We start from the raw sequence: 15,178 nt of genomic DNA on the forward strand, positions 1-15,178 counted from the left end.
TTTGTTTTTTGTTTGTTTTTTTTTAAAAAAAAAAAAAAAACAGCAAAAAAGATACATATTTGAAATTGTGTATTTAAGTTTTCATTAAGACTTATTCAACAGTACAGATGGTAGGATGGTATGTAAGAATGCCTCTTGGGTGTAATATGCAAGTCCCAGCTGGAACGTTTCCAACAGGATGTAAACCACGGTCCTCAAGCCTGCACTCTAAAAAACGTATTGCTTAGCACACTGCTAACAAATGTCAACACAAAAATACACTGCTGTAATGACTTCACTTTACAAAGGTGGAGGGGGGGCGGGGGGGGATGTGCAGGGAGGAAGCTATTTGAACAATTTTTGAAACCAAAAATTGGGGCCAGGGGAGGAAAATCAACACACAGATGCATTAGAAAAATATTTGTTCAAAATTTATTACAAATTTGACATCTTAAAAATTTAATGCTGTACAAACATACATATTAGTTCTGATATCCACAAGTCTACAGAGACCAGGTCTGAAGCCCTGTGCTTTCAGGTCTTCTCAAGTGGTGTTGCTTGATGTTTTCAACAATTCTGAGGTTTCTTCAATTCTGAAAATAAATTTTGTTTACACACACACTTACTAAAATGTGGTAGGAAATAACTGACCTGCCTTTAACTCTCAAATGAATCCAAAATACTACCAAGCAGCAAGAAACCTGAAGTTTCCTCTCATCTCCCCTTTTCCTCTGCAATTGGTTTTGTATTTTAAATGCCTACCACATATCAACAAACCTTAAATATACATAAAGAACTAACCCATACAATAAAATTTCATCACAAAAAAGGCTACAGCTTTTTTCAGTTCAGGCACTTATAGAAATCTCTTGCTAAAGAAACATTACACAGCAATGTTTTCTCTTCAAGTATAATAAAAAGATTTCAAACAAAAAAAAAATTTTTGTAACGGATCTCAGAACTAGCATCAAATATACCTTAATACAGTTATCACAATGCTTAGGCTGAAATTGGTTTTACTTTTCCTTAAATACTAAAAAAGAGAGTTAAGATATTGTAGTTATTTTTCAGGATGAAAAGTTGGAAGTTCCAGGGAATTCCTATCAGAAAGTAAATAATACTCCTATTCCTTACCAACCAGATTCTAAACACTCTTTAATATCTAGTTAATAATTAAGAATGCTTTCTATTGCTTTTTAGAAACCAAAACAGTGACTCATCCCACAAATACAGAACTGTAAGTGGATTTATTATCCAGTGGAGTCATAAGGAAATGCCACACCTGATGTAGAGACCTTTGAGGTTTGGAACACATATGTATGTTCTCTATAATGCCTCAGTCCAGTACAACTCCCTCCTGGGAAATGAATTCCTGCTGCCCTTTCCTATTACTTACATTTTACTTATCCTTTCCATTCTTTGTCTTGTTGTCTCCTACAATTTAAAAGCAACAAAGTTAGTGAATTCTTCAAAGCTAACATTCTTCAAATGGACTTTCAGCCCAAAAATCCATAGAGAAAATGTGACTTTAAGCACTGTTTACATATCAAAAGGATTTTTATGAGACAGACCTAGATGTAGTTTTGCACAGTTTCCTTGTTTTTCACTAGTATATACAATTAAAACTAATGCTTACTTGTTCTCTTGACCTCACAAACGAAATCAGCTAAGCATTTTACTTACCTTTGAAATTGTCAGACATTGAGAATTAATGGTCATGGCTTTGGGAGATGGGTTTGGGGATAACAGTGAACTGTATCCAGGCAACTGATGAAGGCTCTCTGGCATGTCCTCCTTCCTCTCTGTATCTATGGAGAAATACTCATTTTCATGTCACCTTTGTCTTTTCACTCTCTTATTGCAAGGTCAGCTATCAAATAGCTTGATTTACAGTATGTAATAATGGAAGAGAATGTATTGTTTAGAAAGGGGGGAAAAAAAAAGCTACTGGTGAGGATCCAAAATAAGTTTCTCATTTTCTTAAAACAAGGTAAGTGCAGTATACTGTGTATAACACACAGACAAACTCAAAAAAAGATTACTAGGAATTCTACCTTTATCCTGATTACAGTAAAACCAACACTTAAGACTTAAGCCTAATTACTGGGTCAAACATTTAATAGTAATTTTGAATAGTTTATATTTATTGCAGTTCAAACATGTCTTTAATTTGTGCTAAGTAACCCATCTTATAAGCAGTAGAAATATAAACAAAATCACCTCCTTGCTTAGCTTAAAATTTGTATCAGCCTCTTGCTGTTTCCCTAGCTTTCTTCCTGTTGGTATAGGTTTAGCATCCATTCAGCGGAAAAACTTTTCTTTTACATTGCGAAGGTTTTGATACTCTGCAATTTTAGAATACTATTGTCAGGAAGAGAAATCAGTATTTAGGAAAAAAAGTGTTCCCTTACGCTTATTTTTAGTAAGGCCATCATATACAGATCATACCTGTGGAACATGTTTAGCTACACTACTCTGTAATTAAAATAATATTAAATTATTTTTAATAAAATACAATTAAAAAATGTTTCTTCTGTATAGCTGTCACTCCTGAAGAGCACTACAACCAAAATAAGCACCAAAGCATTCCAAGTACTGTACGTCTCAGACAGAAAAGTTAAGACCGGCCTAAAATTTCCTGAATCATATTTTAGAAAAATAGGAGTAACAAATTCAGAATTCTAGAAGTCTGAAAATATGAAAATTCTATTAAATACCACCAGCCTCCTTGCTAACTATAAAGTCCTCAAGTGTCAGTAACATACCACTAAATATATGAAAGGAAGTAAACATGCAGCAAGCTGTCTAAGGTCTGTAAAAAGGTCCCATTTCTGAGACTTCATAATTAAAACAAACTTCAACATAACCGAGAAACTACCTTCCTAATTTCCACAGAAACTGCATTACTGAGATTCCCTTTTAATGTCAATGCAAGAGCCCAACACTGGACGAACCTAGTAAGTGAGAATGGGAAACTGAATACCCTCCTTACTACTGGTGGTAGGAATAACAGCTGCCATAGGGAAAACAGGCCAAATTACTAAAGAGAATGATGCAACGCAAGGGCTAAAGAGCTACCACCGACTGAGAAAGACAGAATTACTTATGGCCTGGGGAATATTTTTAATTTCTTTCCCACTTAAGGCTGTCCTATTTACTTCTTGTACATTATCAAAATGAAGCTGGAAATAGAAAAAAAAAAGATTTTGTCTTGCTCTTCAAAATAAGAAAGTTTAGTAAACATGCTAGTTGGATGCCTGCTAACTGCTTCAAAAGGGATGAAACTATAGAGAATATTCAGCAGTGATTTGAAAAATAACATGGATTATGAATGAGAAAGACCTGATTCGTCCTGAGCCCCATTATAAAAGCAAAAAAAAATCATAAATATGACACTATTTGAATTATAACAAACCCATTGCAGCAATATAATTTTTTGTGCTTACAAATAAGCAGCTTATTTTTAAAGCATTATAGCTACTTTAAAGCACAGATAACATTGCTTTTTCACAGCTTTAGCTAAAGTACTTTAAATTCGCATCTTTGAGATTTTTAGTAGTTATTTGTAAACATTAATTACTACACTATATTTTCACTAATGCTTTAAAAACTATTTCAGTAAATAAAGCTTCCGAAGAATAAATTACAAACATGAAGTGACTAGCAGGTTAACTTCTAATTTGCAGCATGCATTTAAATTCCTAAGTCACAAAATTGCAATTGTCTACTTAAAAAACACTATTTTAGTCAACATCTGCAAGAATTTTTAATATATGATGTTAATTAAAGAAAACCAATAACACTCACCAGCAGAAACTGGAATCCTACCAGCAGTACATTCTTGGCCGATGTTGCTGACCTCTGTAGGTAAGTCTCTCTGAAATATAAGTTTACTGCATTTTAGCCATATACCCTAAGTCATCTTTTGACTGAACAAAAGTATATTTAAGTACTAGCTATGCGTGTATTTGCTACATCATCCAGATATGTTGGCACCGCACAAGTGTCTTTATAGGACTAAAACATCCAACATGTACACACATACACTGCATTAAAAACCTAGTCTAATTCACGGGCACTTTTTCAACAAGCATCAATATTGCTGTTCATGAACAGGCCAAAACCAGGTCCAAGGACAGTACATATAACGTCAGTATGAGTAGAATGAACAATCAGACTGCTCTTGGCTGGGCTAACACTTACATCTTGACATTGACTGCCGTTACCTTAGCAAAATAATTGTACCTTCTACTTCTGGTTGATACTCAGAAATGCAGCTCCTCAGTCCTAAAAAAATCAGCCTATAAATGAACTGAAATTCATTCCACTTAAATGCATAGAATTCAAGAGTCTATTTTAAGCTAGTTTCTGAGGCTTCTAAATGAGACGGGGCTCTTTTAAGAAAAGTTCTCTGTTTAACTCCATCTAGCTTATAGAAGGTTGTTCATAAACCAGGAATCAGAATTAACATTGTACTAACAATAATGTTTTCTAGTACAATCTCCTAATTTCAAAATAAAAGAAATCCAACACTTAACACCTAGACATTTTTCGCCAACTAGTCATCATTATGATTTGAATCTCAGCCTTTGGTAAATTATAGCACTTTATATACTGGAGTAACTGTATCAGTTAACAGGTGAATATTATGCCCAAACAAGTGAATGAGGGAGAAATACATATTATGTGGGAAGAAGCTGGAAAAAACTGTAGTAATTAATACCTCTAAAAAAATTAATACAGAAACAGATACCTGCACTGACTACTTCTGCTCAGTTCCTTTCATTAAAATGGATTTGGTAGCTTTCAGACTTTCGCAGAGCTAAATGCACAACTACTGCTACTTTGGCAGCAGTGCAAGACACATCTCAAAGCGTGTTCCTGCTACGCTGGCTAGATGTCAAAAGTTCCCTGAAAAATTCCAAGAGTAATTCTGAATTGCTTCTATATCTGTGAAGCACAACTTGGATCGAATTTCATGAAACAAAAAAACAGCAATTCTCTGGCCCAAAGGGTTATTTCTCAGCAATTTTCAAATGCCTATTGGAAAAAAATTAGGGTTTTCAAGATTATTTTAAGGATAAAAGAGAGCTTATTTGCTTTGAGAAAGAGACAAGCAACAATGCCACACACAAATTACATTCAAATATGTTTCTGCAGATTACTTATTTCAGTAACATGCAGTACAGAAATATAATTATCTTACTGGAAATTCTTTAGTAATATTAATGTTAAGTATTTTCCAAATATTACCCAAATACTATTCCAAAGCTTATGCAATAAACATGTTACTGAAGTGATAATAAAACAGATTTACAGAAATAAAAGAACAAGCCTAGGCTGAAACATAAGCTTTCCCATGCTGCTACCAGCATAAATGCAACACCTTTTAAAGAGAATACACTTGAAACAGGACCAAAACTGTCTATGGCTGTTCAGCTGAATACTAGCAGAAGAAAACATTATCATTGGTGGTGTTATTTGGACATATGTCTACTGATAGTTAAATTACAATATCCATAAGAAATTGATTTCAAAGGGTAAATCACTTGAGCCATTACTGACCTCAAAGTGTGTTTGAAAAAAAGAAAAAAGCAATTGAGAATGTAGGTCCTTACAGTTTGAGCTACAGCCTTTAGAAACAACCTAGTGATCAATCCAAACACTTCTTCAAGACTTCGCGTAACTAGCACACTTTCAAGGCACACAGGAAAAACAAAAAACAAAAACATGTCTTTATATAAGTATTAGCAACATTTTCAAATTTGCAGGGCCAGCAATGCACACAGAACTCCTGCTTACAAGTAAATTTAACATTTTTGCAACTACAAATAAAAATGCAACACTGATCAACTATTTTCCACATGGGTTTTTAGCTTCTGGAAAGCATCTGACAGTGTCTGAAGGATACAGGAGATACATACGCAAATACACTTTGCAATTAAGCATGTGATCACAAAATTGATGCTATGGTTCACTGCATCTCAAGTACTCATGTACTTACATGCGTACCTATATGAAATTATATAATGTGCATACAGGGATCTTTCAACAGCACAAAAAATAAGTCTTAACACAACAAAATACTTGATTTACTCTGACAAATATGCCAAACATAGCCACATCACAACTATAGCACTTTCACACATTTAAAAATGCAGTGAACACCATGGACAAGAAATAAAAAGTAGGGAGTGGGGGTGCAAAAAGGAGAAAGACCATCAATCAGGCTAGACATTTCAAAGAGCCACAAACTAAACCAAGAATTAACTTCTCCATTAACCTTGTATATTCCATCGAGCAAGCCATCTACTTTTGTCAACATGAGTTATACAGACTGAAGACAATCTTCCAAAGGGAGTATCTGTACCTGATTAGAGTTTGGAGAATTAACAAATAGATATTCAGCTGTATCAACAGCAACCATTTGCAGGCCATTAAAAGAAAAACAGAATAATGCAGGCCAGAATAATGTAGACCAGAATAAGAAAACCCTTAAATGTGTCACTAGCATGATGAAACTCTTAGCTACAAAAATATTAAGCTTTCAAAGACAGCATGATTAAGACTCTTCAAAAGCTTCCTTCTACAAATTCACTGAGAAATAAAAACACACACAGTCATTACTAATGAAAACAGGTTTAGCTATACCTTCTGTTCCTGCAAGAAAACAATTTCCAATGGACAGCTTTGCTTCATAGAGCATGAGAAAGCAACATAACAGTTAAGAAAAAAATACCAACTCCATAAACAGCCCCTTCATATGACGTCTTTGAAAATAATGAAGAAGCACACATCAGGAGGCAGGAAGAGCAGAAACAGGCTGACAACATTGTGTTGAGCAATTTTTGTTATAGAAGAAAAACGGAAGTTAACATACCTTTTTGGATTGCAACAACAATTCTGTTTCAAGAAGCAAAACTCGACTCAACAAGTTATTCCAGTCCTTCTCATCTATGATCACCTTTCCTTTCAGTTTCTCTTCTAAAACATGTAGTTTACCTTCCATCCAATCTAGCTTATGAAGTTTTTCCTGGCAATCAGCAAGCTGACTCTTCAGGAACTCAATCTGAGTATTATCTTCTATTACCTGAAAATATGGAACACACGTCCTCTAATTTCAAAACAGATATAATTCATGATTTGATCAATAAAATTAAGCAGAATCTTCCTCAAGTTCAGTAACCATGTGCTGCTACATTAGAAAATTATTTTTCTTTCAGAATTGCCACAATATGCCCATTCATGGAACTCAGCTTTTAAAAGAAACTATTCACAGTATTGGCTCTTGAAAGGACAGTACAATTTAACTGACTTTAACTTTTTCCATCTATTTGATAGGTATCTACTCGTTATACTTCCAAGACCATCCAGATACCTTGTCAAAACCTTTATCCCTTTAGAAAAGTCCTGTAAGAAAAGTTAATACATACAGACAGCATCTTAAAATAAAAGTTCTTACTTGTTCACATTTGACTTCCACAACATCGTTATCAAGGTACGATTCTTCTTCATTACATCCCTGTGCTGGAAGGGGTAGTGGGTTAAGGTCACAATTAACTTCATTTCCTGAGTGCCGTTCTACTTGAGGCTTCTTTTTGAGTATGTTAAAAAAAAATAAGTTACCAGTGTTATTATTACAAGAACATTTCAATTCATCTGCCAAGTAACTGACACAAAAGACCTATCATTTTAGTATGCATTTATTTATTTATTTAAATCTGACTAAATTATACCAACTGGATGCAAAGTGTTGATTAGGAGGCATGAATCTCGCTATATGTATTAACATATGTATAGACAGTTCCAACATCAAAATCACCACTTGAATGTTTAGAAAAAGAAGTTTAACTAGGAAGATCAGAACTCTTTTTCCTTGACAACTGTCAGCAAAATAGCACTACTAGCTACACATTTTGTTTCCTTTGAATGTTTCCCTTAGAGAAAACAGACAAATTTTGCCTTTCCTTCCAGGTGGATCAAGTCCTATGATCACTACCTGCCACAAAACAAAATATATTACCTAATGATTATGAACCCACAATTGCTAGATTTGTGCGACATCTTAATATTTACAGATTCCCAGACACTTTAGTGAAGCTGAAACACTTGTCTTTCTAGGGAATTCTTAATATGCTCACATATATCCCCATTTGGTTCTACCACTCCACAACCAGAAGTGCCAGATAAGTCATTCCAAATACCTTTTCTGTGAAGTTTTCTTCACTGCTAAAGGCAGTATTTTCCTTCTAAATAGAAATCACCAACATTTTATGGGCAGTCACAGTCCTATAAGTTTTGTACAACTTTGCTTTACACTCTTTTAGCATAAAATATTAGGAGAGGTGTCTCCTCCACAGGCAAAAAGTAGCATAATGCATAGGATGAAGTGTTACTCTCATAAAACTGAAGCCAAGAGGAATGTTACATACATACAAAGCTATGTTGAAAACAGTGCAATGTTAGGCCAAACACACTTCAGTCTCCAAACTAGATGCATATCCTTTTTCCAATTGCATCATCATTGCTGTTCCTCAACTTGGTAGAATTCTAATGGCAAACAACGGTACTAGATCATTACCACCAAAACTTTTGAGATCAACTACTCAGTAAACAAAGAAGCAACATCCTCTCTGTTTGAGCGCTTATTTCAGTCAACCACACTTTGGGGAAAAAAGTAAATTAAAGAAAACCAAAAACTAACAACAACTCTGGTCTGAACAAGCATAAAAACCTAAATGAAAACACATTCCAGAAAGAACCTGACTTGCTGCAGATTAGATTAACCTTTAGACATAATACAACATAAAACTATGATTGTACCTGTTTGGAATTCAGACCACTGCCACTAGGATCAGCAAGGACATTACCATAATTTGACCATACTTCACATTTAACAGATCTGAGTTTCTTCCTCGTTTGCAATTTAACCTTTGAAGTGAAAAGGAGAAAATATTATGCTTCTAACACCGGAATATTTTCCAGGACACACACAGAACATGGGAATGGGATGACACACTCCATTATCTGACATCACTAACAAGCAGGAAGATTACATGGCACACACACAAACACATTTAAACCTCTGCAGTACAGTGATGTCTAAATAAAAAAATAAGTACGACCCAATTTACAGAGAAAATATTTGGAAGTGAACGCCATATTCATACACTCATTAATGCCTATGCAAGGCTGCATCAAAGTCGGTCATAAACAGAAAAGACAACTTGCAGCAGAGTTAAATGACAAGCAAACACACCCCAAAAAATGTAGCTATGCCCCCAAAAGTGACAAACACAGAAATTACAATTATAAATGCAAATGAAACAAAATTATGTTAAATATGAACTGAAAATTCCTTTTATTAAAGCACAGATACACAGCATACACTGAAAAAATTATGCTTTAATGTAAAACAAATTTGACTACTGAAAATAATGATTTAAATCGTACACCACTGAAACGTGTCATGTTTAAATTAGATGTTACCAGAATTTCAACATCAGTTTTGCTTTGTTTTTACATCTACCTGCTAAGTCTATTGAGTTACACATTCACTGTGTTGAGAAGTGTAAAAGAAAAAGCATCACTTACTGTAAAGATACCAAGTACCAGCTTTATCTTCATTCTAATGTTTTCTGTTTTAATACTACAAAGCATCAGCAGCTTCATGTCTTTTGTATACCTGATAGCACTCCAGCATCTTACAATGGAACTTCATACTAATTTTCCCCCAATTTTGACCATCAGCAATGCTGCATCTTCAAACAAACTGGTCTTCATCTTCTACCTGCAGCATCAAGTATGTCAAAAGAAACCTTACAATAAAGTTACCATTTAATCAGTACCTTATTTGAGTTACTTAATTCCTTATGTTTTTTCACCACACAGTTGATAATGTCACAAACAATCTGCATCTTTCTTTCCGCAAAGCCAAACTGAAGAAACTGTTGTTTTGTTAAAATTGGTTTATATTGAAATTGATCTCGAAGAAGCTGCAATAAAATAAGATTTTATTTCACTTTCAAAACGATTGCGCAATTTGCTGTAGAAATGGCACGCTCAGATTCTTATTTTTCTACAATTGTTTATTTCATTCTGCACTTCAGCAGTTAAACTTTTTCTCATTTGTTTTATATATTCTCAGCTGTTTCTTCTAACTAGACCTGAAACATGCCTCTTCCAGAAACATTTCATTCACATCACTCTTGTAAAATTTAACTCAGTCTTGAGATTCATTAAATACATGACTGTAGACATTAATATGAAAAAAGTTAAACAAAAACTTTTTAAAACGAACACACAATAAAAAGTTTATCAATTTTGGCAAATGCGTCAGAGTGCTAAGTAAGGCTCCCACAAAGTCTCTTTGTAGAAAAGCCTCTGTCCTCAGATGAAAAACTAGCCTGAATAAGATAGTATTCATTAATACATCAAGCCACAATTACAAAAATGTACTTATGTATATTTTTTAGGATAGCTCAAAATTATTTTCATTCCATTAATAATTTTATTCCAACTTATAAATTAAGTATTGGACTTTATATATTAATATGGCATGGTGTTTTAAAATAGCTGTATTTCTTAATTGTGCTTTCATCATAATTATGTGATTTTTTGCTGGTTATGATTTCTTCTAATGTCACTACTATAAAACCTATTATATAATAGGTATTTCGATATTCTGCAAAACTACATGAAATAATATTACTTTTTCTGCAACTGCCTCAAATCTGAGATTTGGCTAATAACACCCAAACTTATTTTCATGAAAATCTAAATGAAGACTTGCCACACAATGACTTACTACTCATCTTCAATTCTAATAGAATCACAATTCACATTCATTGCCAAAAATTTTTGCTTCATAGTAAAACTCATATTAGATGTTTCATTTTTATGAGGCCATATTCAAAACTCTATCTCTTCTGCAAAGAACATAAAGATAAATACCTTATAAATAGCTTCAATAAAACGCAAGTCACTCTTTGCTGTGAGTTCCACATTGCACTTTACCAAAAGCTCTGCTATGTAAGTTGAAAAAGATGTAAAACAATAGCTGATGATAGGTAAAAATGCAGCTGCATCACCCTTTACTAACCTATTGAAAAACAAAAGTATTTTACACAGCAGAAGATAATAAAAGCCTTTCATTACCTGAATTCACACATTTAACTTGAAAGGTGTTTTAACATAGTCAGCAAGTTACAACCAAGTATCTCCTTCATTTTAAGGCATTTTTTCCCCCAGACATATCTTTCAGCATGTAAAACGCTCAAAACAACGTTTTTGTGACCATCATATAATTTTAAGTCAGGTCTAAAGCCCACCAATATTTCCACCTCAACATTCAACATTTTTTAATCTTTACAGAATGAAATTTTCTTTTGCTAGTACTTTCAAAGAAATTAGAAAGGTGAGAGATGAGAGATTAATCAAAGAAAAAAAAGCAGAAGAAAGAGCAAGATAATGGTACACTTCAGGATTACTCTAAGGATTGCTCAGAACAGCAAAACTGTATCCTTTTATCTTCCAGTTCACACGTATCGAACCTCAACTTCCCACAGACATACGGTCTGCTTGCTCATCACTAGGTGCAACACTAATATTTATACATATCTTTACACATCTTGCTGTCATCATGTATTAGGACAAATCTATTCACACTGCCACTTACACTGTGTAATCCACATCTCTTGGATAATTTAACAAGCGAAGTCCTTGTTCAATTTTTCTTAAACTTCCTTTTAGGTCTCCTGTTGCCATTATTCCAAATGCTATTCTTCTTTCAGATTATGAAATAAATGTCATATAGTATACACTGTCCTCCTTAAAAATAAAAAAAAATGTACACAAAAATTATAAAATGCAATAGAATTATCACTGAAATTCAAAGGGATTTGCTCTTCTTTTCTAGACACTACTATTCCTTAAGTGTTACAATACAGCACAGAGCTATGGCTCCATACCAACTGATATCAGTCATCATCTTCATTCATTCTAAATAGAATCAAATAGTAATCCTCAATCTGATCAACCATCAAAGACCTCTGAAGATAAAGATACCTGAAAGCATAATAAGAATTTAGGACTGGCCAAATCCACTGAGTGAAAAAAAGTTACTTTGCTGTTTCAAAGGAGCAGAAACCCCACCAGAAGTGAAAACCTTTTGCATTCTTCAGCTTAGAATGCTTCTTATTCTTTTATTCACCTGGCCCCAAGCTCACTGGCCAAAAGAACAATGTTTGGACGTGTAAACATCAGAAGACAGGACTAGCAACTCATCACAGACAATACTTCCCTATTTAGATGATCCATTAAATACACCTAAAATTGTTCAGGGGGAAGGGGGTAACAGACTGCCTAGATACTTCAAAACAGATGCAAGTTTATTGAGATTATAACAAAAAGATCCCAGTTTAACTTCTACATTGTAACACACAAGTTGAGAATCTGCTTTTAATTTGCTGTGGGCTTTGCTTCACAGAATAAAGGGATTCATCTAATGACTGTGCAAACTACAAAAAGGTGCCTTTTGCTCTGCAGGACTATCCCACAGGGACACTGAAGACTGCAAGAAAAAAAACTATAGGAAGGGGGAAAAAAAGAGAGGAAAAAAAGGTAACAAAAAAGAGTCAGTAAAGCATGAAATCACCATTCAAATCAGGTTTTAGATCTGTCAAAGGGGTAAGTACAGGAAACTCACACTTTTAATACATTTTACCAAACAGAACTGATTAGTCAGTTCTCAAATGGGGGTGGGGGATGGGGGATTGCCATAAAAGCTCTAAAAATACTGGCAACTCCACCTGGCTCATGAAAATGAAACACCTGAAGCTGTACCTTCAAGTATCAGTACTACTAATTACCTTAAAGAACGTTGTCCCTCACTCCATTGCTTCAAAATACATTTATATTTAAAGAGAGCATACAAGTACTGTTTACTGTATCTTGCAACCGTTTTTTATAAGCAACCAATATAAGCTCTTCTACAACCCAGACAGGATGATAGCCCAGCTTCTTAGGTCACAATGGAAAACAAATTACTTGCATCTTAGCAATCTGGACAGACTGACAGAACTTGAGAAAGTGTATTAGAAAACTGCCAAACTCAGGTTTTTGAATGGTTTTGAGAAAACACAATGAAAAAAAGGAGGGGGGGGCATAGACAAAGTTGAAGTACAGAAGTACATAAAGTTGACACTTCACACAAACAGTTCTCCTTCCTCACATCCTTGAGAACTGCTTGTGACTGGCATAATCCTCTACAGTACTTCCCCAAAAGCCCCAGTAAAAGTAATTATTCCAGTATAAAGCCCTAGAACAGAAAGAACCTGGAAGATAATTGCCTGTCACTGTCTTCACTGAATTTTTCTTGCCAGAGAACAAATAATTTGAAGCCTACCAACCTGAGCAGTAAACAGGCATTGCCATACATGAAAAGATACCCTCAAAATACGGAACTTTTTATCATTTCTCTTGCTGACATATGAGATTCAGACCAAAAGACCAAATACTCCAAAGCGATTATGCCTAGCCTTGTCAGAAATAAATTCCAATGGGTACTCCAGTTTGAGCTTTGTTATTTGGTCCTACTCACTAAAGCAACGAGTCTTCTTGAAAGGAACTTCTTGACCACACACTTCACTTAGAGTAATTAAAAAAAAATAATCCAAAACAACAAAAAAACACCAACAGTTAAAGCTTGCACTCACAATGGTCTGGGTTTTTTTCTCCTTGGGCCTCTGGTATTTAAATCAGAAGTCTTCAAAAGATGAAGATCTTCACTTGTGTTCTGTCCTTGTTAAAGTATTTTCTTCCTATTTAATTATCAGGTTCTTCCTCTTTAATTATTACTACGGGTTATTAGTCATGCTAGTTATAAGTACACAACACTCAGCATTAAAGGCTGGGAAAATTTAACCTCAAGTATTAGACACTGAAGCAGCTATTCTTCCTGCATTACCTTACAGAGGATCCATCCTATGGTTTTGCCAATTTAATCAGATCTCAAAGACAAGTCTCAAGGAGTCTGACATAAAACTGAAGCTCTAATCTGCAACGCAAATACTTACAGAAGACTCTCTCATAGGAATTAATCTAATCATACAGGCTGCTTCCCAAAGTATCAACAATCCTTTCTACACCAGACCTCTGGATGTAAAAACTGGCAACTACTGTCAATACAAACAGAATAGGTCAAGAGATCAAAAAAATAACAAAGTAAGTAGAAAATACTTTTAACATCTTAGGGAGGTGAACAGTAGTAAGTTGCACATAGCTTTTGCCTGTAGGAATTCAGGGATGACAGAACAGTTACAGAACATTGGCTATCCAAAATAAAATCATATATAATTAAGTTTTAAGAGATGATAACATAGAACTGCAAGCAGTTTAAAGAACAACTCTCAAAATTGCATACGGTATTCAAAGAACTAATGAATGTAAAAAAAACAATCTCAAACCCATGCAATTTACAAAGTATCTTAACACTGTAAACCCTGTCTTTGAAATGTCTAACAAAAAGAGACTTGATTTTTTCTAATGGTATTATATGACTCTTCTGTTACATGAGGTAGGGAGCAGGAGAGAAAGTCACGCATTATGCAGAGATACAAAAACGTCAAGGACAAATACTGCGTTTCGCTGTCGTGCCAGCTGCAACAGACACACCAGAAGCACACAAGGTACTTGCGAACAAGTGAACCACAAGTTCGCGAAGCCCGCGAAGGAATTGCGCGTCGCAGGCCGGTTGCCCTGGGCGCCACCGAAACAGAAGAAAAATCCGCGGCCCTGCCAGGGGCAAGGCCGGCTGCACTCCCAGAGCCGCACCAGCGACCTGAGGAGAACTGGCAAAAGCAGGACCGGGCCCAGCTCCCTGCCCGCCCTTCCTTGCCCCCACCTATGCCAGGCGGAGACCGGGCCTCCCCCGCTCGGCCGCAGGGCTCGCCGTCCTTGAGGCGAGGGAGGGCCCTAGGCTCGGGGCCGTCCCGCACAGCCCGCCCCTAAGGGGGAACAAGCCCCTGCCCCAAGAAAGATCCTGACGCTCACCCGCGCCAGCCGCCGCCCGGGCCAGTGGGTGCCCCACCGTCTCCGCTCAGGAGCCCGCCGGCCCGCCGCAGCTCCCAACCGAATCTGCCGCCGCCAGACCCAGCGGCCGCTTCCGCTTCCCGCGCGTGCCTCCGCCGTGACGTCACTT

The 15,178-nt window shown here is 35.7% G+C and overlaps 1 protein-coding gene across 3 annotated transcripts; it reads right to left on the reverse strand.

The window, feature by feature from the left end:
* Positions 1-397: 397 nt before the first annotated feature.
* On the reverse strand, positions 398-15,127 carry CEP44 (centrosomal protein 44). Of its 3 annotated transcripts, XM_005239575.4 has the most exons (11): positions 15,031-15,127; positions 11,657-11,808; positions 10,933-11,080; positions 9,828-9,974; positions 8,803-8,910; positions 7,442-7,573; positions 6,860-7,069; positions 3,787-3,856; positions 1,663-1,787; positions 1,376-1,413; positions 398-572 (listed from the first exon to the last, which is right to left on the reverse strand). In XM_005239575.4, exons 2-11 carry the CDS (start codon positions 11,743-11,745, stop codon positions 524-526), a joined length of 1,116 nt encoding a protein of 371 aa, XP_005239632.2. In that variant the 5' UTR covers positions 11,746-11,808; positions 15,031-15,127; the 3' UTR covers positions 398-523. The 3 variants fall into 3 exon arrangements, with proteins under 3 accessions (XP_005239632.2, XP_027645488.1, XP_055650270.1); XM_027789687.2 differs by lacking the exon at positions 15,031-15,127 and having other exon boundaries at positions 10,933-11,075; positions 11,657-14,046; XM_055794295.1 differs by lacking the exon at positions 15,031-15,127 and having other exon boundaries at positions 11,657-14,043.
* Between the last annotated feature and the right edge of the window lie 51 nt (positions 15,128-15,178).

Source organism: Falco peregrinus, chromosome 2 (genome assembly GCF_023634155.1).
Source record: "Falco peregrinus isolate bFalPer1 chromosome 2, bFalPer1.pri, whole genome shotgun sequence".
NCBI lineage: Eukaryota > Metazoa > Chordata > Aves > Falconiformes > Falconidae > Falco > Falco peregrinus.

Excerpts from the sequence above, each read along its gene's own strand:
- CEP44 (XM_005239575.4), bottom strand. The coding sequence starts at position 11,745 with ATGGCAACAGGAGACCTAAAAGGAAGTTTAAGAAAAATTGAACAAGGA. Across the intron at positions 8,911-9,827 it reads AATTAAGTAACTCAAATAAG|GTTAAATTGCAAACGAGGAA; the intron begins GTACTGATTAAA and ends TTCACTTCAAAG. Across the intron at positions 1,788-3,786 it reads TAGGATTCCAGTTTCTGCTG|ATACAGAGAGGAAGGAGGAC; the intron begins GTGAGTGTTATT and ends ATTTCTCCATAG.